Source organism: Cicer arietinum, chromosome 3, assembly GCF_000331145.2.
Source record: "Cicer arietinum cultivar CDC Frontier isolate Library 1 chromosome 3, Cicar.CDCFrontier_v2.0, whole genome shotgun sequence".
In the NCBI taxonomy this organism is placed as follows: Eukaryota; Viridiplantae; Streptophyta; class Magnoliopsida; order Fabales; family Fabaceae; genus Cicer; species Cicer arietinum.
Window position 1 is genome coordinate 52,350,828 of NC_021162.2, and position 21,617 is coordinate 52,372,444.

The 21,617-nt window shown below is 28.7% G+C and overlaps 1 protein-coding gene and 1 long non-coding RNA gene across 2 annotated transcripts; one reads left to right on the top strand and one right to left on the bottom strand.

Moving 5' to 3' along the window:
• The first annotated feature begins 1,140 nt into the window (after positions 1–1,140).
• LOC101496853 (probable pectate lyase 8) lies at positions 1,141–7,749 on the top strand. The gene is made up of 7 exons (XM_004515553.3): positions 1,141–1,340; positions 1,479–1,541; positions 1,895–1,960; positions 5,437–6,079; positions 6,176–6,279; positions 6,732–6,870; positions 6,980–7,749. Exons 1-7 carry the CDS (start codon positions 1,246–1,248, stop codon positions 7,199–7,201), a joined length of 1,332 nt encoding a protein of 443 aa, XP_004515610.1. The 5' UTR covers positions 1,141–1,245; the 3' UTR covers positions 7,202–7,749.
• An 8,101-nt stretch (positions 7,750–15,850) lies between these two features.
• On the bottom strand, positions 15,851–18,177 carry LOC101497180 (uncharacterized). Its single transcript, XR_012162453.1, has 2 exons — positions 17,913–18,177; positions 15,851–16,133 (listed from the first exon to the last, which is right to left on the bottom strand). It is a non-coding gene; the product is annotated as an uncharacterized lncRNA (long non-coding RNA).
• Between the last annotated feature and the right edge of the window lie 3,440 nt (positions 18,178–21,617).

Consider the following 21,617-nt stretch of genomic DNA (forward strand, 5'->3'; position numbering starts at 1 on the left):
AGTACATCAATTTAGGTTTTGCTATTTTTAAAGTACATCAATTTAGGTTTCTTAATTTATTATATTTTTTAACTAAAAATAATGATGATATGACATATTTTAAATGATGTAACATATAATATGATAATGTTAATAATTAATATCAATGAAATTGCAACTAAGATCAGTAAAAAATTTTAATTTCAACTTCTGAAATTATTCTATTTTAAAATTTAATTAATAATATATAAATAATTATTATATGAAGATTGTTCTATATTTTGAGATTATATGTCACATTATTTAAATATAGTTTCAAAAATACATTCACAAATTGAAGAGAACCTCTACAGTAAATTAACAAATTGAATGATTTTAGTATATTTATTATATAATCGAATAAATGGACAATTACTTTTATGAATCAAATAACTTTGTTTTTTACTTTTATATTTTGGAAACAATCATTTCATAAAAAAAAGTGCAATTTTTTTATTTATATGCATTATACTACTTTTTTTTATTACATTTTATCGCATAAATGTTTAATATTCACTATCATTAATAATAAAAATTAATTTTTTTTATTTCGTTGATACTTTTTGTAAATAATATTTAATTATTATAATTATCAAAATATCAGGAAATAACTTTTTCCAAAATAGAAAATTATTTAATTATTAATTGAAAAATTAAATGTATCAATAAATGTCAATTTAATTTATATATCTTAGAAGTTTTTTATTTAAAATATATTAAATTAGTATTATTTTTAAGTATCTAATAGAGTCCAAAATAAGAGACAAATGATATAAATTGGAACAAATAAATAAACCAAAATTACATTTAAGTTTTGTATTTGAGAATCTTTTAGTTAGAAAAAAAGTAGAAATAACCAAGTAAAAAAAAAAAAGAAGAAGTTTATTTAAGAATATTTTGGATTGAAAAAAAGTAGAAAAAAGGAAAGAACTTGAAAAAAGAGAGAAGGCACGCTATGCTGCCACGTGGAAAAACAGAGAGAAAGGAAGAAAAGAAGCAGTTAATGGCAGTTAGAGCGGTGATGAGTTAGTTAAACATGGTCAAGTGGTGAAGCTCGTTAACTTAACCATGGTTAATCTCTCTCCGTTTTATGTGTCTTTGTCTTTTCTATATAAACCCCTCTCCCTCCCATTTCTCTTTGGCTCCATTTTCTTCTTCTTCTTTCTTTTCTTACACACAACAAAACCAAAACAGAGAACAAGAAAACTTGAGAAGCTGAAATCAACAATGGAGTTACGGTTTCCAACACAGTTCGTTTTCACCTTTCTTGTTATGACGTTGCTTTTGGCTTCTACCAATGCAATCGATCACAATGAATCAAGGTAAATTTGCGAAGAGAAATAAATAATTTATGAAGCTTCAAGCTTCACGAGCTTTAAAATTCTCTCAAGTTTTTTAGTTTTTTTAAGATTTTGATTTCTGATAACGAAAATGTGAGTGTGTTTTTGACATGGTGATAGTGTTGTGGATGGAGAAGAGAAATTGAAGATGCAGAGCTTGAAGAATTCGTCGATGGCGGAAAGGTCAGTGTGTGTTTAATGCTTCCTTTTTTGCTAGTAATTGCTACTACTGTTACTAGTGCGATTTTTGGAGTTTCGTGACGGTTGAAATCGGAGTGTACACGTGGCACTAGGCTAAAGACAACCGTTGGATTAGAATTATCTGAACTCGAACAAATGGGAACTGAATAAACAGTACTATTGCCGTCCTTCAGATCCGATCTGAAAAATCTGAGCCGTTTATTCTGTTGTGTTCGAAGCTTAAATGCCTGATTCTTACTTTTGTCATTTAGTGATTACAAATTTAATACGGTGCCGTTTTAAAAATTTTGATTTTTGTGTACTGTAGTTAATTTTTCTTGTTTTAACATTTTCAGGTTAAGTGATTCTTTCAATGAGCATGCAGTTGATAATCCAGAAGAGATTGCTTCTATGGTCGATACGTAATAACTCTCTCTCTCTCTCTCTCTCTCTCTCTCTCTCTCCCTCCCTCACTCCCTTCTCCTTCTTCTCTCTCTCTCTCTCTCTCTCTCTCTCTCTCTCTCTCTCTCTCTCTCTCTCTCTCTCTCTCTCTCTCTCTCTCTCTCTCTCTCTCTCTCTCTCTCTCTCTCTCTCTCTCTCTCTCTCTCTCTCTCTCTCTCTCTCTCTCTCTCTCTCTCTCTCTCTCTCTCTCTCTCTCTCTCTCTCTCTCTCTCTCTCTCCTTCTGTTTATTTACATATATAAAAGGTGAGTTATTGTAATTGCTTTGTTTTTTAGTGATTATTGGTTCCTATCTCATTTAATTCGTCATGTGCTTGGTAGATTAGTTTATATATTTTTCCCTGTATTGATGGTTAGTGATGAGGACTCACATGATCATAAACATTGTATATGGGTCACTAGATTCAGCACTGCTGACCCACTTGGATATAGTTTGTAAAGTTATCAATAACCGTCACATGGTTTTAAACTGTAATAACCATGGTGATACGCTGCAAACCTTTAAAAGTATTTTCGCAATTGCGATTTTTAATATGGCAGATAATTGCAATTAATTAAGGTTGACGTGGTTTCAGTAGTACCTACATTGTGTGAGTGCGACAACTATGATGTTGCAACTGATATCAAAAGAAGAAATAACCATAAAAAGATGGCAGAGAGGGAATTCAACAAAGAGAGAGAGATTGAGAGATGTAGATTGCTGTACACACTTTTGTATCAGAGGATCCGGATATATTTTTTTAAGATCTAATAGTAAATAATGATTGAGATGCAGGATAGAAGAAAGAAAACACCCATGATAGTTTGTTGTGATTCCTTCTTTTGAAATGACACATTAGATGCCGTTTCCATTCTTTCTTGAGAGTCAAAGTGGTAAATTTGAGTGTTACTACTTACCTGAAAGCTACAATGCTGTTTCTTTTTGTTCCTTTGATAACAAGCAAAATTAAGTCGGTAACAACTTTCCATTGTTGAGCAGAGCTTTCACCCAAAATTTATGCCTTGTTTGTTAGTACAAGGATAAGATACCACTGATAGATCCATTTCATTAGAAATAATGAAATTCATAGTAAAATTCCTCATCTCAATAAATATCAGAATGAAAAAACGGCACTGCCTTAAAATTTAGAAATTATAATTGCTTGGGAACCACCCACCATTTTTTAAACTTTATTTTTCACCGACACACTTCAATAGTATTTTCATAGTTTATTTTTAGTACACATTACATGAGCATTATTTTCCTAAAATATTGGGTGTTTTAGAAATTCAAAGTATAATTTATCTATGTTTTCAGTTATACCTAGGTATAATTAAGATGATTTGTTTTACCAGACTGTTTTCAATGAAGTAATTACAATCTTTTACACCAAATACCTTTATATTTATTATAATAATTCTTACACAAATTTCACTTTTATATAAAATTATTATATTGAAGTGTGTAAGAATTATCATATAAAATTATTATATTTCACTTTTAATATTTATAATTTTTTCTCACTTTTTAGACTCTTTAAATATTATTGTTTTCAACTTTAATCCCTACATGGATTAAAATAAAAAAATATAATATTTGTAAAGGCTAGAATGTACTGAATTTTTTCTTAGAGATACAACAATTTTATAAATAGCAAAAATTTATTTAACTACCCAAAATGCGAAAAGAGGGAGTAATATTTAAAATTCCTAATTTGATGACCTTTTATTCTTTGATGCCTTTCACACTGAGTCACATTTGTATTCTTTTTTTTACTCATGGCATTTTAAAACTTCAAATTAATTCTCCTCTGGAAATATATAATTAATAAATATAATCTGGCTTTAATTAATTCTTCACGTTCTTAAGTTCCCCTTCATGGTGCAAATGAATCAACCGCCATGTTCTTTGCATATGAGAACATTTAAAAATTGAAGCCATAATATTTTACTTGCCAGCTTAACCACATGCTAATGTCGTGAGATCCGACCATTTCGGTCAAAATAAATTTCATGTATTTTTTATTTGATTTTCCTTATCCGAAAATTGCTTTTACAAGTACAAACATCTTTATCTACCTAAAATCCAAGCTTTATGAATCATGACTTCAATCAAGTCATTTTTTGTTTTTTGTATAATTGTTTTCTGTTGTTGTTGATAGATTGTTTTATGTATACGTTAACTTAAAGTTCTTCCTTCACATTTCTTGTTTAGTGGTCCCTCCAAAACACATGTATTGGCGGAGATTTGGTGAAAGTTACTTTCTCCTAGGCCTATTTGGTTTGCAAAAACTATGGAGTACATTTTAATTATGGGCTCTTTGTTTATTATCACCATTTCTAATTTTTTATTATATGGGAGCTACCCCTTCTATCAATCTAAGCTTAACTATGGCTGAGGGACACATCGTATAAGTCATATTCAGGGTAATTGCTTTGTTAATACTCTAATCATGAATTTGAAGATCCTCTTGGTGTTCAGACCAATGTTAGTTACCCCTTGTTCGTTTTTGTACCTCCCACATACATTTTTATACAATTAAACACATCAAAATTCATTTAAATCACATACATAAATCTTACACATTACAGGTCGTTTACTGCTTGATGAAAACCAAAATCAGTACATTACTCTTCAATATTTGTGGTCCAAAGAACAGTTGAAAATTAGTCGGTGAAAACTATATTGTGTGTTTCTGATTGCCGTAGGCCTCTTGATCTCTAACCCATAGACCTAAATACAACGTTTACCAAACCAGAGACTATTAGGAATTCATGCAGTTCCGTGTCCCACATCATCCAACAAGGTGGGGGTAAGCCACATGAAGGATCTACTTTCTCCAGCCTGTCTACAAGCACAAGCTCCAAACCATTCTATGGTTTAACCATAACAATTTCTAGACATATAGTTGTATTTTGTCTAATATAGCAGCTGCTATCTGACACATGTATGAGACCCCCATGAACTTATTAAATGACCAAGATTCAGGAACTTAATGATAATGATATTAATAATTAATAATAACGCTTTTACCACCGACACCACACAATACTAGACAGAAACTAGATCTTCCCCAACTTGGCATTTATTTCTAAGGAAGGTGCCAACTCTCGATATTCCGTATACACCGTATCATTCTATCCGTATCCATAATTGTAGACCCACATGACTGACTCACCCCTCATGAGACAACAATAATAATTGCACAGACTGAACAGTGCCTTCGCATATCAAACTGTTAAAACATTGATTGCGTTTAAGTTTTACTACTAATTCACTTCTTCATATAATTTAATTATGACAAATTAATAGGTAATTTAAGAGTAAACTTTTTTTTTTCATTAGAACTATGCAACTTCTAAAATTATTGGTATGTTAATATTAATGTAGTGTTTTATGTTAAACTTCCACCAATGTTGAATTGAGCTGAAATTAAAGAATTGTTAAATTATAAACAGGACAATACGCAATTACACGGAGAGAAGGAATCTGAATTTTTTCTCATGTGGGACTGGAAATCCAATTGATGACTGCTGGCGATGTGACAAGCGTTGGTACCTCCGGCGAAAGCGGTTATCCGATTGTGCCATTGGTTTTGGTCGCAATGCTATTGGTGGCCGCGACGGAAGATTCTACGTTGTGTCGAACCCGGGAGATGACAACCCTGTGAACCCAAAACCAGGAACTCTCCGTCACGCAGTAATTCAAGACAGGCCATTATGGATCGTGTTCAAGAGAGACATGGTGATCACTCTGAAGCAAGAACTCATCATGAACAGCTTCAAGACTATTGATGGTCGTGGCGCCAATGTTCATATTGCCTTTGGAGCCTGCATTACTATTCAGTTTATCACCAATGTCATCATCCATGGTGTCCATATCCATGATTGCAAGCCAACTGGGAATGCTATGGTTCGTAGCTCCCCTTCCCATTTTGGATGGAGGACAATTGCTGATGGTGATGGCATTTCCATCTTTGGTTCAAGTCATATTTGGATTGATCACAACTCTCTTTCTAATTGCGCTGATGGACTTGTTGATGCTATTATGGGCTCCACTGCCATTACCATTTCTAATAACTATTTCACCCACCACAATGAGGTAAATCGAGATTAATTGATTATATTTACAAGTTCTTTATTTAAGATTGAAGAGTTAATTAAATACTTGAGATTAATTGAGTTCAAAATTATACAGGTTATGCTACTAGGTCACAGTGACTCGTATGTTCGGGACAAGCAGATGCAAGTGACCATTGCATACAACCATTTTGGTGAGGGTCTTATCCAAAGGATGCCAAGGTAACTAGTAGTAACATTTTTTAGTTTTTTAATTTCTTTTTGGAGGTGGATCAGGTTTTTATAATTTTTCAATGCTGAGCCTTTTTGTTTTACAAGCTTAAGTTGAGCCTTGGACCTTCTTATTTGATGTTTTCTTTTGGGCTCTGGAAAGTCCATTTGGAAACTGACAATTTAGGATATGACAGGTCTCTATTGAATGGAAAAAAAGAGCTTCTTTTCCCATTTCCAAAATCACTTCAAAAGTACACATCCCAAAGTATACTTCCACTTCCTTTTTGAAACATGGGCGGTGGAAAAAGAAGCTCTCGAAAGAAATGAGAACTAGACCTCTTTCTGGCCCATTCCAAGTGTCTCAAGAAGGAGGGACCTCTGTTATGCTAAAGGATGTTATGGCTTCATAGACTATCTGTCTAGTTCTTGCACTAACAATGGATTGTTTATCAATAATGCAGGTGCAGACATGGGTATTTCCACGTGGTAAACAATGACTATACCCACTGGGTGATGTATGCCATTGGAGGCAGCGCTGAACCCACAATTAACAGCCAAGGCAACAGATACCTTGCCCCTCTGAACCCTTTTGCTAAGGAGGTAACATTCTTGCAAGTGTAATGATGTTAGCAAAGGCAATATGTTGATGATGGTGATGATTTTGATAACATAAACTTTTATTAAAAATTGGGAAATCTTATATGGACAGGTGACAAAGAGGGTGGATACAGGGGAAGGCATATGGAAAGGTTGGAATTGGAGGTCTGAGGGAGACCTTTTGCTAAATGGAGCCTTTTTCACTCCATCAGGAGCAGGAGCTGCAGCAAGCTATGCTAGAGCCTCAAGTTTGGGGGCCAAATCATCTTCTTTAGTTGGTACCTTAACTTCAAGTGCTGGTGTTCTTAACTGTCGCAGGGGTGGCATATGTTAATACCAAACACTATCAACAACCAAAGGAGTAAAGAGAAAGACTCAAAGCAAACTGAAAACAAAAACAATAAAAAAGAAAACGAGAGAGAACGAAAAGTATAAAGGAACGGAAGAAAGAGAAGTTTCTTTTTTTCCCCTCTTATTATTGAATTGTTATAGATGTATTGGATGAGTATGAGTATGCACTTGCAGCAACTGTTGTTTAAACCCATTGTTTGTCTTGTCAACAGTTAGATATTGGGGGTAAAAATTGTACATTTTATGATAGCAATGATTGCTTACAAGTCATTTCCCACTTTTGGAGATTGGCTTGTGGAAGAGATTTCCCTTTAATTTTCCAAGGGATCCAAAATCTATTTTAATCTCTTCCCCAGTAGTTTCTTTTTGTCTTCAGTATCGATATGTATGGTCTTTTGACTTTGTCGAATAGTACCTCTTGATTGTGTTTGTGTGCATTTTTTAGAAATCACTTGAATTGGCCCAAGTGAATTGGGAAATAGGAATGTATTGATGAAATAGTTGGTATTCAAATCATAATTTATCATCTTATACTCTTGCCTTGTTTATGCTTTTCCATTTTCTAGAGATTAAGAGATACACTATGCTTTGTTCATAATTCACATAAGTAGTTTTTATTAACAACATGCACAAAGTCTCGTTTGTATTGGGTTCATTTAAAGGTACCCAGCCAAAATTTAGGCAACCCTCTCTTCTAACAAAAGTAAGCCCATTATCTACTTGCCAGTTCAATTCCATCACTAAAATCAACATACGAGATAGTAGAAATAATATTGTTATTTACAAGGATAAATCAAATAACCAAATAATTTTTCTTTTTCAAGTATCAATAACACTTTTACCAATCAGTTGGAAAAAATTAGAGATATCTATCTCAATAATGTGAAATATTTTTTCTCCACCTGTGCAAATAAATGATCAATCAAAAAAATATAATTTCACATATCAACAAAAATTGGCAGAAAATTAAATGAGACAAAACACAACTTTTAACGTGGAAAATTTTCCTCAACTTGAGAGAATAAAAATCATGGGGTAATCTAGTAAAAACTTTCACTATAATATTGGAGTTGTTAGTCGATTTCTCTCGATTCTTGGTAAATATCATTGGCAAGCAGTGAAGTTAATTCTTAGTATCTAACCTTGTGCATCTATAGTTGGTAGTTTGATGTATCTAACCTTGTGCATACCATAACATACATCAAACTACCAACTATAGATGCATAAGGAACCTTCTCTCTTCTTTGTATTTCTCATTTGTAGGATATTGATGAGAATTCAATTTGAAATGAGTAGCAAATGGAGTACTAACAAATTTGCATTTACTTATATTAAGTCTCTCTAACACTTTCTCAATGTAATTGTGTTGAGACAACATATTTTATTGTTGATTATATTGTTCTCCGATCGAACATATTTCAATTTTCTTCCCTTTTTTCTTTCAACACTTGCATGAAAATGCTTGAAGACTCCAAATACTTGGTCTTTAAATTTGAAAGGAAAGACCCACACTTTTTTTGAGTAGTCGTCAATAAAAGTAACAAAATATGGAAGAATCTATCAAAAGACCTTAATTCATAAATAAGGAAGCATCTGGATTATGGGTTTCTTCTTAATAAGGTAGACTTTACTCAATCTATTGGGGCAGATTTATACACCATTTCTAAAAATGGTATTTTTGTTGGGAAAGGGTACGCCACTGGTGGTATATTTAATTTGAATGTGGAAATTAATAAAATGTCTCCTTCTGCTTTCATGTTGTGTGATTTTAATATTTGACATGTTAGACCATGTCATGTGAACAAACGTGTGATTTCAATCGTAAGTAACTTAGGTCTAATTCCAAAGTTATCTTTAAATGATTTTGAAAAATGTGATTTTTTCAGTCAAGCTAAAATAACAAAGAGTTCACATAGACCAGTAGTTATATAATGCGATCCTTTATTTAATATACTCCGATATATGTGAACTTGATGGGATGTTAACTAGAAATCGAAAGTGTTATTTTATTACCTTTATTGACGATTACTCTGACTATACTTTTGTATATCTAATGAAAAATAAAAGCGAAGTGTTTGACATGTGTAAGATCTTTATGAATGAAATTGAAAATCAATTAAGTAAAAAGATTAAGAGGTTTCATAGAGATAAAGGTACACAGTATGCTTCTAATTTACTTAATGAGTTTTATAAAACACGAGGAATTATACATGAAACCGCTGCACCTTATTCACCTAAAATGAATGGTAAAGCTAAAAGAAAGAATATAACTCTTACTGAACTAGTTGTTGTTATTATGCTTAACTCTGGGGTTGCATCTCATTGATGGGGGAAAATAATTTTAATTGTTTTCTATGTCTTGAATAGAGTTCCTAAATCTAAAAACAAAACATATCCTTATGAGATACTGAAGAAAAAGACAACCGCACTTGTCTTATTTTCAAACTTGGGGTTATTTGGTTTAAGTAAGAGTCTCTGATCCCAAGCGAATTAAACTCGCCATTAGAGCCTACGAATGTGTATTCATAGGATATGCAATAAACAACAAAGCGTATAGGTTTTATGACCTAAATGCAAAAGTGATCATAGAGTCCTATGATCTTGACTTCTATAAAAATAAATTCTCTTTTAAATCAAGAAATAGTGGGGGGTAGCAAACCAAATCACGTTCTTGTAACAAGAAGCATTGAAAGCAGCAAACAAGGCGAAACAAAAACTCGAAGATGTAAGAGAGTCAAAATTGCTATATATTATGGACCCGGATATACAACCTATATTTTAGAAGAGGATCCTGTAAATCTTAAAAAAGCTTTGTTATCATTGGATATAAATTTATGGCAAGAAGCTATAAACGACGAAATGGTTTCTCTAGAGTCTAACAGGACCTGACATTTAGTAGACTTGCCTCATATTTGCAAACCAATAGGTTCTAAATGGATTTTGTAAAAGAAACTAAAATCGATGGAACTATTGATAAATACAAGACACACCTTGTAGCCACATGTTTTAGACAAGGAAAAAACTATAGTTTTCTATGACACATTTTCACCAGTCACTTGAATTACATCCATCACGGTACTCACTTCTTTAGCAGCTATTTATAACTTGGTGATACACCAAATGGATGTCAAAACAACTTTTTTAAATTGTGATATGGAAGAAGAAATCTATATGGAACAATCTAAAAGTTTTGTAATTCATGGACAAGAAGATCAGGTCTGTAAGTTAGATAAATCTTTGCATGGTCTTAAACAAGCTCCTAAGCAATGGCATGAAAAGATTGATAACTTGATTATATCGAATGAGTTTAAAGTAAATGAAAGTGACAAATGTATTTATTACAAATCTGAAAATGACATTTGCATTATCATATGTCTCTATGTAGACAACTTACTCATATTTGGATCAAGAATTCATGCAGTAAATATTGTAAAATCATTGTTTTACAATAACTTTGAAATGAAATACCTTAGAGAAGATAATGTAATTCTTGGAATCAAGATTTTTAGGTCATAAAAAAGAATTTCTTTGGATCAGTCTTACTATATTACAAAGATCTTAAAAAAATACAAATACTTTGACTGTAAACCTACTTGCATACCATATGATTCAAGTGTGAAACTTTTCAACAACACTGGTGAAGGTGTTGTATAAATTGAATATGCGAGCATCATTGACAACCTTGGGTATGCCACTGACTATACTAGACCCGACATTGTATATGTCATGGGACTGTTGTGCAGGTTTACCAGTAGAGTATGGAGCATCGGCACGCTATTGAAAGAGTTATGAGTTACCTAAAAAGGACCATGAGTCTCTTATTAAATTATCAAAGATTTCCTACCGTACTTGAAGGATACAATGATGTTGATTGGAACACCGTATTAGATGACTCCATAGCAATCAATGGCTATATTTTTAGTATAGTCGGTGGTGTTGTATCTTGGAAATCGAAGAAACATATGATACTGGTTCACTCCACTATAGAGTATGAAATGATAGCACTAGTTACTGCTAGTGAAGAAGCGAGCTAGTTAAGATGCTTGCTAGATGAAATTATTTTATAGGAAAAACCTTTTCCAACTGTGTTGATCAACTACGATAGTATTGCAGCTATTGCAAAGATTGAGAATCATTATTACAACAGTAAGAGACGACAAATATGTCCTAAGCACAACGCAATTAGATAATTATTTTCTAAAGGAGCTGTTATTGTGGATCATGTATGCACTAATGAGAATTTAGCGGATCATTTGACGAAATGATTAACTATAGAAAAAGTCGTAAATACATCCAAAAGGATGAGACTAATGTCTATAGATCAATGAGCCAGTTATGTTGGTAACCCGACATAAAAGATTGGAGATCCCAAGAATTAGGTTCAATAGGTAATAACAAGTCATAATGATATGAGAAGAATGTGCTATTATATCTCAAAGAAGCATGATTCTTGAAGCGATGAAAGGATGAAGTAATAGAAACTCTTAATGAGATCTATACTCTATGTCGAGTGGAGTACCTAGCTACATAAGTACTCTTGATAGACTTACCTATGTGAATGTGGAAGTAGGGGCCGCTACCTATGGAATTCTGAGGCATAATTCCTAAACAGTTCACTATACTGGGATACACGTGCAGAGCTATTAATGCATAGACTTTTGAGAATACACTCGATGAAAAGGGTTGTGTGAGGGTTTGATGTCAAAGATAGAGGACAACGAGTATCTCTTGTTGAATCTGAATCTTATCTTACAAATGTTCAAGTCAGGAGACATATCTGTTTATGCAAGATTTTATAGAAGCGTTTGACGTTATTTTAGAAACTCTTTTTTAAAATTCAAGTGGAGGATTGTTGAAAATGATGATGATATTAATGAAAGCTAGTTGGTGTGAATTCAAAAAAGGAAGTCCAAATATAATAGGGATGGCAATTAGACCTAGACCTAGTGGGTACCCGCAAAAAAAATCCACAATGGGTAAGGTAAAAACTCGCATAATGGGTATGGGCATGGGGACGGGTAATTACCCGCAAAATTAAGCGGGTATGGGTGCGGGTACGGGTACTATAATACCCACCCCGCCCATAAATAAATATATTATTTATTTATTTACTTATTATATTAGTGTTTAGTTTAATTAATTGTTGTCTTTTATGTTTTACCATCTATTAATATCATTTGACCACTATAATATTTATAATTGAAAGGTAAACTTTTGTAAACTTTTTAAAAATTTGATTATGATAACTAGGTAAATAATTGTGATTTTATAACTAATAGTTATGTCATATTAATCGTGACTTTATAATTATACTTGCAACTTTGTATCAATTATCTCAAATAATATTATCGTACGACTTGCAACTTCATAAAATATAATTATAGATATTTAAATATGTATTGTAAAGAGTGTTCATTTAAAATATTTTGAGTTAGAAAATATTTTGGTTTATAATATTTTATGATTGAATTTAAGATATTTGAATAATTTTTAAATTTAATCACAACAATATCATTTATTTATCGATTTTTTTAGTTAAAGCGTGAGTAATGGGTATAGGTACAGACACTTAGGTACCCAGAGTAAGGGTACGAGTATTAAAGTTGATACCCAAGAGGGTACGAGCACGGATATAAGTATTTTTTTAAATCGCGCGTATGGGTACGGGTACTATAATACCCTACCCATTGTCATCCCTAACATAGAAGAGATGACACATACTAGTAGTTTTTATAAGGTGGAGGTATGTCAATTGAGGTGTGCCCCAAGAGGTACCTCAATTTTGTGAAGAGGGAGAACACATGCAAATAGACCACCACACGCGCACATGAGACCTTCACCGTCGATCGAACCTAGATTTGAGCTAAATGGTGTATTATTTTTTAATATTCAAAAAAATTAAAATATTATTTTTTAATATTCAAAAAGAATTAAAATATTATTTTTTATAAATATGTATATTTTTCTCTCATTAACATGATGTACACGTATCTATCCTCCAACGAATCATAAATCAGTTGAGTGGTTCTTCTTTTTCAGTTATAAAATTATAACTTAATAAGACATCAAATAGTGAAGTACTTATTGTTAATTAAAAAAATATATAATCAATAACATATTGAATAGTTAAAAGATTTACATTGTCCCCACTACTTTTGTATTTTTAGTGTTGGAAAATGTCAAACAAAAACTTGGCCAATCAACAAATTACAAGCGCCGCTCCATTATTATACATATACTGCAGCATATCCATGCGCATGCAAGCAAAAATACAAGTAAATATTGGGTCGGTTAGGTATAGTCGTATAGATATTTTTTAAAAAGGCAAAAATACTAGCCTATTAATTTAATTTTAAATAATAATTTAATTATTTTTTAAATTAATTATTTATTTAAATTTAAGTAATGATTTGATCATTTATGTATTAAGATATCAATAATGTTATTATTTTTTACAAATTTAGAAAATTCATCAGCATTTTGAAACAAAATTTAAAAAATTAGTAATCATCTTCAACAAAATTCATATTTTTATTAAATTCATAACTCAAATTTTAAAATAAATTCACATTTTCATCTTCAACAACAACAACCTAAAATACATCAAATAAATAACTTACATTTTAAGATTTAGGTTAGATATTTAATTAAGAGAAAGATATAAAGAAGAAGAAGATAATGTCTCGGTGGTTTGGAGATCAAACCTTAAAGTGTGAATTCTTTATTTAATGAATTTTATATTATTGGAGATGAATATATGAGTTTATTTGAATATTTGGGTTGCATAATTGATTAGTATATGAATTTTTTGAAATTGATAATAAATTTTATGAGTTTTGTTTGACGATGATGATGAATTTTTCGAGTTTTGTAAAAAAGAATAATAATGTTGACATTTTATGATATAAATGATTAAATTATTACTTAAAATTAAATAAAGCATCGAATCTGGAAAAAAATATAAGAGACTGAATTGTTACATGAAATTAAGTTAAATAACTGCAAGAGGTATTTTGTGTTTTAAAAATAATTTTTAGAAAAACTTATTAAAAAATTACTAGAAGTTATGTCGAGCTCATTTTTTATAGATTAAAAAGATAATTTTAAGATTCAGTAATTTAGATATTCATTGTCAGAGATTTTAGTATGATAAAAATAATATTTTTTAGACTTAATTATAGTGTTGGTCCTTTTATTGTTAGCATTGATGTTGAATTATTAATACCCATGAAATTTTAATAAAACTCTTTAAAAACTTATATTTCAATTTCAAAAAATAATTCATTTATGTAATTTAGTTAACAATATATAAATAATTAATGTATCTAGAGGATTATACATCACGCTGTCGTATGTCACGTCATTTAAAATATGTTAAATCCAAATATTTTAGAAAAAAAAATCTGAATGAAAAATTAAAACTGACGAATTCTAAAGTTGAATGACCAAATATACGAATTGATGAAAATAAGGGAATCAAAACTGTAAATAAACATTTTAAAAAAAATATATCTCTCAAAGATAATTTTTATAAAAACCTTCTCAATGTAGCTTCTCATTTTAATCATTTTTTGTATTATTATCCAAAAATTTATAACAATGAAAGATTTAAAATGATGCAATATATAATCTCATAATATATATACTTAAATTTTATTCAAATAAAAGTCAATGTAAATGTTTGAAACATGTAGAATTTATCTTCCATAAATTGTGTTTTCCCATGTACAATTATAAATTGTCATTTCAAAGTTACATCAAAGAAATGTTTAAATTTTTTAATAATTAATGACAAAGGACATAGATACAAACACCACTTCAACGTAATTTAATAGCAAAAAAATTAATTTAATTGCAGTTTTGATCCCCTTATTTTAGCTGAATATCAAAAGTAGTCTCCTCATTTTATTTCTCTCCAATTTTGGTCCCCAAACAGAATTTTGGTTCAAAACTTGATGTTTCATTTTTTTTTGTTAAGTCACACCACATCATTTATAATAATAAATTTTAAGTATAATTGTTGCACCACAAGATTTTGAGCTATGAGTTAACTTAAATAAACGCAAAAAAAAATGAAACTTCATAAAATTTTAGATTAAAATTATGTTTGAAGGACCAAAAATGGGAAGAAATAAAATGAGAAGACTACTTTTACGATTCAGCTAAAATAGGAGATCAAAACTGCAATTAAGCCAAAAATATTTTAAATTTTAATAAGTAATCTTATTAAAATAGATTAATCTATATTGTTATGTGGTTTTGATTATGTCAAAAATATATATATGAATATTTTCTTATAAATTACAAACTATTATATTATTTATAATTTTTATCATTGCCTTTTATGTAATTGACTTGTATATAACACGGATAGACATCTAATAAATGTAACAATTTAATCATAAAATTAGCTGGTTGACTATTAGATATTAAAAATTATAATAATTGCAAAGGGATACATAATAATTTAAAAATAATATATAAAATATTAAATACTTAATAATACATATTAGAAGAACGGAGTAATTTGAGACAAAATTGAGACAAGTTAATTACTTTTAAATTGAAAAATATAAAAAACACTTATTGTAAAACAAATATTATTTGCTATAAACAACACTTTTTATAGAAATGAGAGAATATAAATATATATTATTATTGCACAATAAAGTGATATTATTGGCCAATCACAATCTAGAGAAGGAGAAGAAACATAGATAGGGAATAGAGTCTAGAAAGAAAAAAGAGTAATTTAATTATTAATATTGCAAAAAGTTCTCTAAAGTTCTTCTGTCAATGTCATTGATATCAACAGAATCCATTAATTGTGTTAGCTTCTCACTGATTTCTTCCACCTCTTTCTGAAGCCTCCTAATGTGATTCAAAGTTTCCTGCAAGATCTTGGACGCTGATTGCTGCAACAAAAGACAAACTACAGGATCACTGTAGAACCAAATATCTATAAACATTATTTTAATTCCTCAAATACGCAACTTTATTCATTCTTTCTCGGCTTTACTAAATATCAAAACTCTATATAAAAAATAAAATTCGTTGATTCTCAAATGCTTTCATATTCAGATAAGAGAAATTATCCTATTAATTATCAGCTTACTAAAATTGTCTTACTAATCTCTCTATTAATACGTGACGATAAATAATCTCGAAGAATCACTTTAAACCCCAAAATAAACTAAAATTTTTATTTAATAAAAGGTTCCAAAAGAAATTACTTAATAAATTAAAAGGCTTTATATTTTATTTTTTTTTAAACTAAAAACTAATAAATTCTCATATAAAATTGATATTGTTTTAACAAATAATAAATCAATTGGCTTGAAAAAGTAATATTATATTACATTGATTTAAAGTATTTAAAAAATAATTTTAATAAAAAATTTTGTAATTTAAAAAAATATAATATAGATGTTAAAAACATCACCTTGAAATTCGTTTTAAGTTTTTATATGTGTTGAGTCCAATATACTCTTTTTTAAATATCTTACAAATTATAAATAATGAAACTATTTATATCTTTTATGTAACTATTGAAATATTCTCATTTGTGATGTTCAAAATATTTCTGTCACAAACTATTTATTACTATTTTGTGTTATATATATATATATATATATATATATATAACTTAACTAATAAAAAATAATATATTTAATTTAAAATTTTAGACTAAACATCCTTTAAATTGTAGTATCCACCCGTAAGTAAGTAATTAGTATTTTTATAAAAAGTTTTAACTTGCATAAAATAATCATGCTTATTTTATCGTGTCTTTGTTAGAAGATATTATGTCTATGTCTCTAAATATAAAGTCTTCCTTAGAAAGACTTTTTATTTTATTTATTTAATTGTATTATTTATTGTTTTTACTGATTTAACTAAAATTATATTATATATTTTCTGTAATTTATAATAAATACTACAACAAAAATTATAAACTAACTTTCTCTTCAAAAATAAATTAATAAAATAATTTTGATAATTTTAATAAATTTAATATTATAATTAACTTTCTTAATTTTCAATATTTAGTCAATATGGCTTATATACATGGACCAAGGAGTATTAAAAATAATAATATTATTACAATGTATTTTTTTTTTATTGTGATATTATAGTAACATAGGTTGAAAACTAAACTTGAAATTGGTGAAAACAACCTTGATCCTTTTTTCAAAATAAAATAAAATAACTTAAAAGACTTTGTTAATGTTGAAATCATAATTTTAAATTGTAATCACAGTTACACTGCAAACTTTTATATTAAAGTGAAATATAAAGCAGTTGTGATGCGGTCGAATTACAACTGTAAGAATAATACAGAGATTTCAAAATCTACAAAATAGAGATTTCAAAATCTACAAAATTGCAGTAATACTTATAATAATGAGTTCTACAATCATATCATAACTGTAATTGTTATTGCAGTATCGACCAAATTTGCTTATATTTTTCTACTATAGAAATGTTGATAGTACAACCGCAATTGCAATGGAAATTTTAAATCATGATTAAAACCACCTCATATAACTATAAAAGAGTAAAACTAGTTATAAAAATGTAACAATTGAAAGCAATGCATGTAATAATAATGCAAGAGAATGCAAAAAGATTAATATGTTCATTAATCAAATATATATTAATTGACTAACTTCTTTGACTTGATCAAATCATACCATTGAGTTGTTTCTTTGGTTATTCAACTGAGGCAGTAATAGTTGTAACCTTGACACAAGTTCATTAATCTGTTTTTCTGAAAACTTTGAATCTCTTGAGCTTCTCTGGCCAGACATGGCTTCTCTGTTTATTTTTTTGTGCTTAAAATATTTTGCCTTAATAATTTTGTTGTAGTAGTGTGTTGTGTTGCACCAAAAGAAGGATGTTGTTTAAATAGAGGAGGAATGTGAGAGAGTTTACTGTTTAGCATGATGTTTCATGAAGGCACTGATTAGTTGCAATAAGACACTACTGACATAAAAATTAAAAATTTGAAATTTTGAGTTGTTTGAATCAAGCTCTCTGTATCACACATTTTAGCAGTACATATACATGGCCCACCACTACTGTTGATTTTAGCATTTTTGCCTAACAAACTTCTTTGAAATTATATGATACAATAAGCTTAACTTATTTCTTGATGCATGTATCCTAGAGGACAACATTAATATTGTTTTTGGTGTGAATTAAGGACAACATTAGCAATATTGTTTTTGGATTCTTTATGGTACAACAACTGTGAAAATTAATAGGTTAATCTAATAGTTTTCACATTTACTGTTGCAACATACAACAACGGTAAAGAATTTATGTTTTAAATAATTGAAAGTGATGACATCACTTGAATTTAATTTTAAAAATTAATAAATTTTCAGTATTAATTAATACACTAAAAAAAATAAATAATATGATAAAAATAAAATACATATTGTAAAGAATGTGTGAGATGTTAGTTCGAATATTCTTTAAATATATTAAAAATATAAAAATAAATTTAATTATATTTTTTATTAATCATTTTGGTATTTTAATGTGTCTTTAGTTTTTTTTAAATAAAAAATATATTATTAAAAAATAGATTATTTTTAGAATAATAATATACAAAAATTATAAAATTATGCTATTAACAAGCGGACACAAAAAAAAAAAAATTATTGTAACCACACCCTGCCTTGCATTGTTGGACTTCCTATACAATAATTTCTCGACATAACAAATTATCTTTTGTATAATTTATTTTGAAACAACATTCAAGCAAAAAAGATAAATCTTCAATGGAATGAATAGATACCAAGCTAACTCGCAAAAAATATGGTGGCACCATATCATTGACCACATCTTCTTCGTGTAAGACCATATAAGCCTCCTTTACCGCATACACCTATCCTCATATATTGTTCCACGACCAAATATCAGCTGCATAAATCTACAAATGAACATTAGTCAAAAAAGTTATACATTCCTTCACCAACTATTCCTCTTAAGCAAACAAACGCCTTCTCCACCTCCACCCTCACCCCTAAACACTTTCACTACGCAACAAGCCAACGATAACATTAATATACTCCTTCTATTCTAAAGAAAAATTATATAACATAAAAAACTTTTCTCCCACCAACCCCCATTCCCCAATCACCCAAAGATACTACCAAAATAAAGTATTTTCTTCCATCCCTTACAATTCTATACAAATCATTATCCCACCACCTAGAACCCTGCATTAAGCTCTCTCATACCCTACCAAAATCCTCTCCATATTTATTAACCAACATCTTAGATTAAATATATTTTTTCTTCAAATTTAGTCTTTAAATATATTTTTTTTAGTCAATTTGGTCAATAAAATTACTAGTTAAAGAGACATTTAAAGACGTGCTTGTAATTTTAAAACATTATGAGATTATAGCGACAACACATAGCACATTTAAGAAAAATTACTATTTTTTTTAATACTATACATATAACAAAATTTGAAAGAGATATATAGTGTAACCGATACTCAGTTTTGACGTTCTTCTTTGAGGTAAATTATGATTTATGGATACTTATTTACCTAATATAGACATTTTCTTTTAATATTTGACTTTGCATTTTATATAGTCCAAGAAGGTTGGGTTAAATAATTTTTAATTTCTATAAAATTTTGAAATTTTATTTTTAGTATTTGTAAAAAAAGTACATTTTTTAGTCCTTATAAAATTATCATGCAAGTAATTTTAGTCTCTGATGGAACATCAACATATATTTTTGAATAATTTTTTTCACACATATTTACGACACTATAAAAAGTTCATATACAAAAAATGAGCTAAAAATTCGATTTCTATAACCATATTTTCGTTACTTTTATTTTGAGCACATGTCGTTTAAAAAATTCATATTTAATTCATCCTAAGTTATAAAATTCTAAATTTTTTTGAATGAACTTTTAATAATTTTCTAAACATGCTTACAAAAAATTATTCAAAAATTTAAAGTTGAAGAATATTTCGTTTTAGCAAAGACTAAAGTAACTTGCATAATAATTTTGTAGGGAATAAGAAATGTGACTTTTTTACAAAATTTTAAAATTTTATAAGCCTGAAAACTTATTTATTCCTAAAATTTTATATAAAATTGTAATTTAATTATATATGTAATCAATAAGGTCTTTACAAAGACCATAAGTTTGTCTCTAAGTAAGTATATAGGCTCACAAGTATTTATGTATACTTTAAATCTTTATAAAAATATAAGTACGCAGATGTAACAATTTGAATCAAAATATATTATAATATTACAAAAATTCATTAAAATTTTCAGAAAAACACATAAAATTAATTATATTGTTCAATATAATACAAATTTTATCAAATTCGTAACCCAAATCTTCAAATAAACTCATATTTTCATTCTTTATTTGATGTTGTTAGAGATGAAAATATGAGTTTATTAAAGATTTAGTTATGAATTTGATGAAATTTGTATTATATTGAGGATGAAAATTAATTTTATGGGTTTTGTTTGAAATTTTTGAATTTTTGCAAAAAAAATAATAACATTATTACATTTTAAAACATAAAAGATCAAAATGTTACTTAAAATTATAATAAAGGATCAAGTCGGGAAGAAAAAAATGATTAAAGATTAAAACGTTAACTGAAATTAAGTTAAGGGACCACATATACTATTTAACCTATTATCAATAACAATATATTACTATATTATTATATGCAATTAAATAGATCAGTATATTTGATGTATAGGCCGTATGAAAAAATGTCTACACAATTTTAGGTTGATTTTAAGTATTTTTTAAATAGATTTTTAGAATCTTTTATCTTAATTTGTTTAATAATAATGTAATTATGAAATTGTCTAAACATGATTTTGAATTGATTAGTGTGTTTCAAAACTTTCATTTGTTTAAAAATCTTAGATTAGCGTGTGTTTAGTTATGCTGTGATTAAAATTAATTTTTAATGAATTAATTTTGTAAAATTAACTATTTTAAAAGTGAATTAAATATAAAATGTTTTATAATTAAATATATTAATGTAAAATTAAATTAAACAATAAATTTTTCAAAAGCTATAGATTCTAATTTCAAGGTTCAATCAATTCTAAAAATAAAATTAATTTAAAATCACAATGACAAATGGTGTGCCAAAAGGAACCGATTGTAACTTCTTAAAACACCCCTAAATTTACACATAGTATGATAGACAAACATCAAATCAAATATAGACAAAATTAACTTTACACTTCATAAATTAATTTTAACTCCTTTAAAAATAGAAGTTAACCAACCATACATAAACCCTATAAGATTCTCAAATGTTTTTCTATAAGCAAAGAACTCCAATAAAATAAAGAGATTCCACACACCCTCAAGCACAAGATGT

What these genes read in the sequence shown, in the direction of transcription:
- LOC101496853 (XM_004515553.3), top strand. Translation starts at nt 1,246, where the DNA reads ATGGAGTTACGGTTTCCAACACAGTTCGTTTTCACCTTTCTTGTTATG. An exon ending in ATTTCACCCACCACAATGAG is followed by an intron (nt 6,080 to 6,175) that starts GTAAATCGAGAT and finishes AAAATTATACAG; the next exon opens with GTTATGCTACTAGGTCACAG. An exon ending in CTTATCCAAAGGATGCCAAG is followed by an intron (nt 6,280 to 6,731) that starts GTAACTAGTAGT and finishes TCAATAATGCAG; the next exon opens with GTGCAGACATGGGTATTTCC.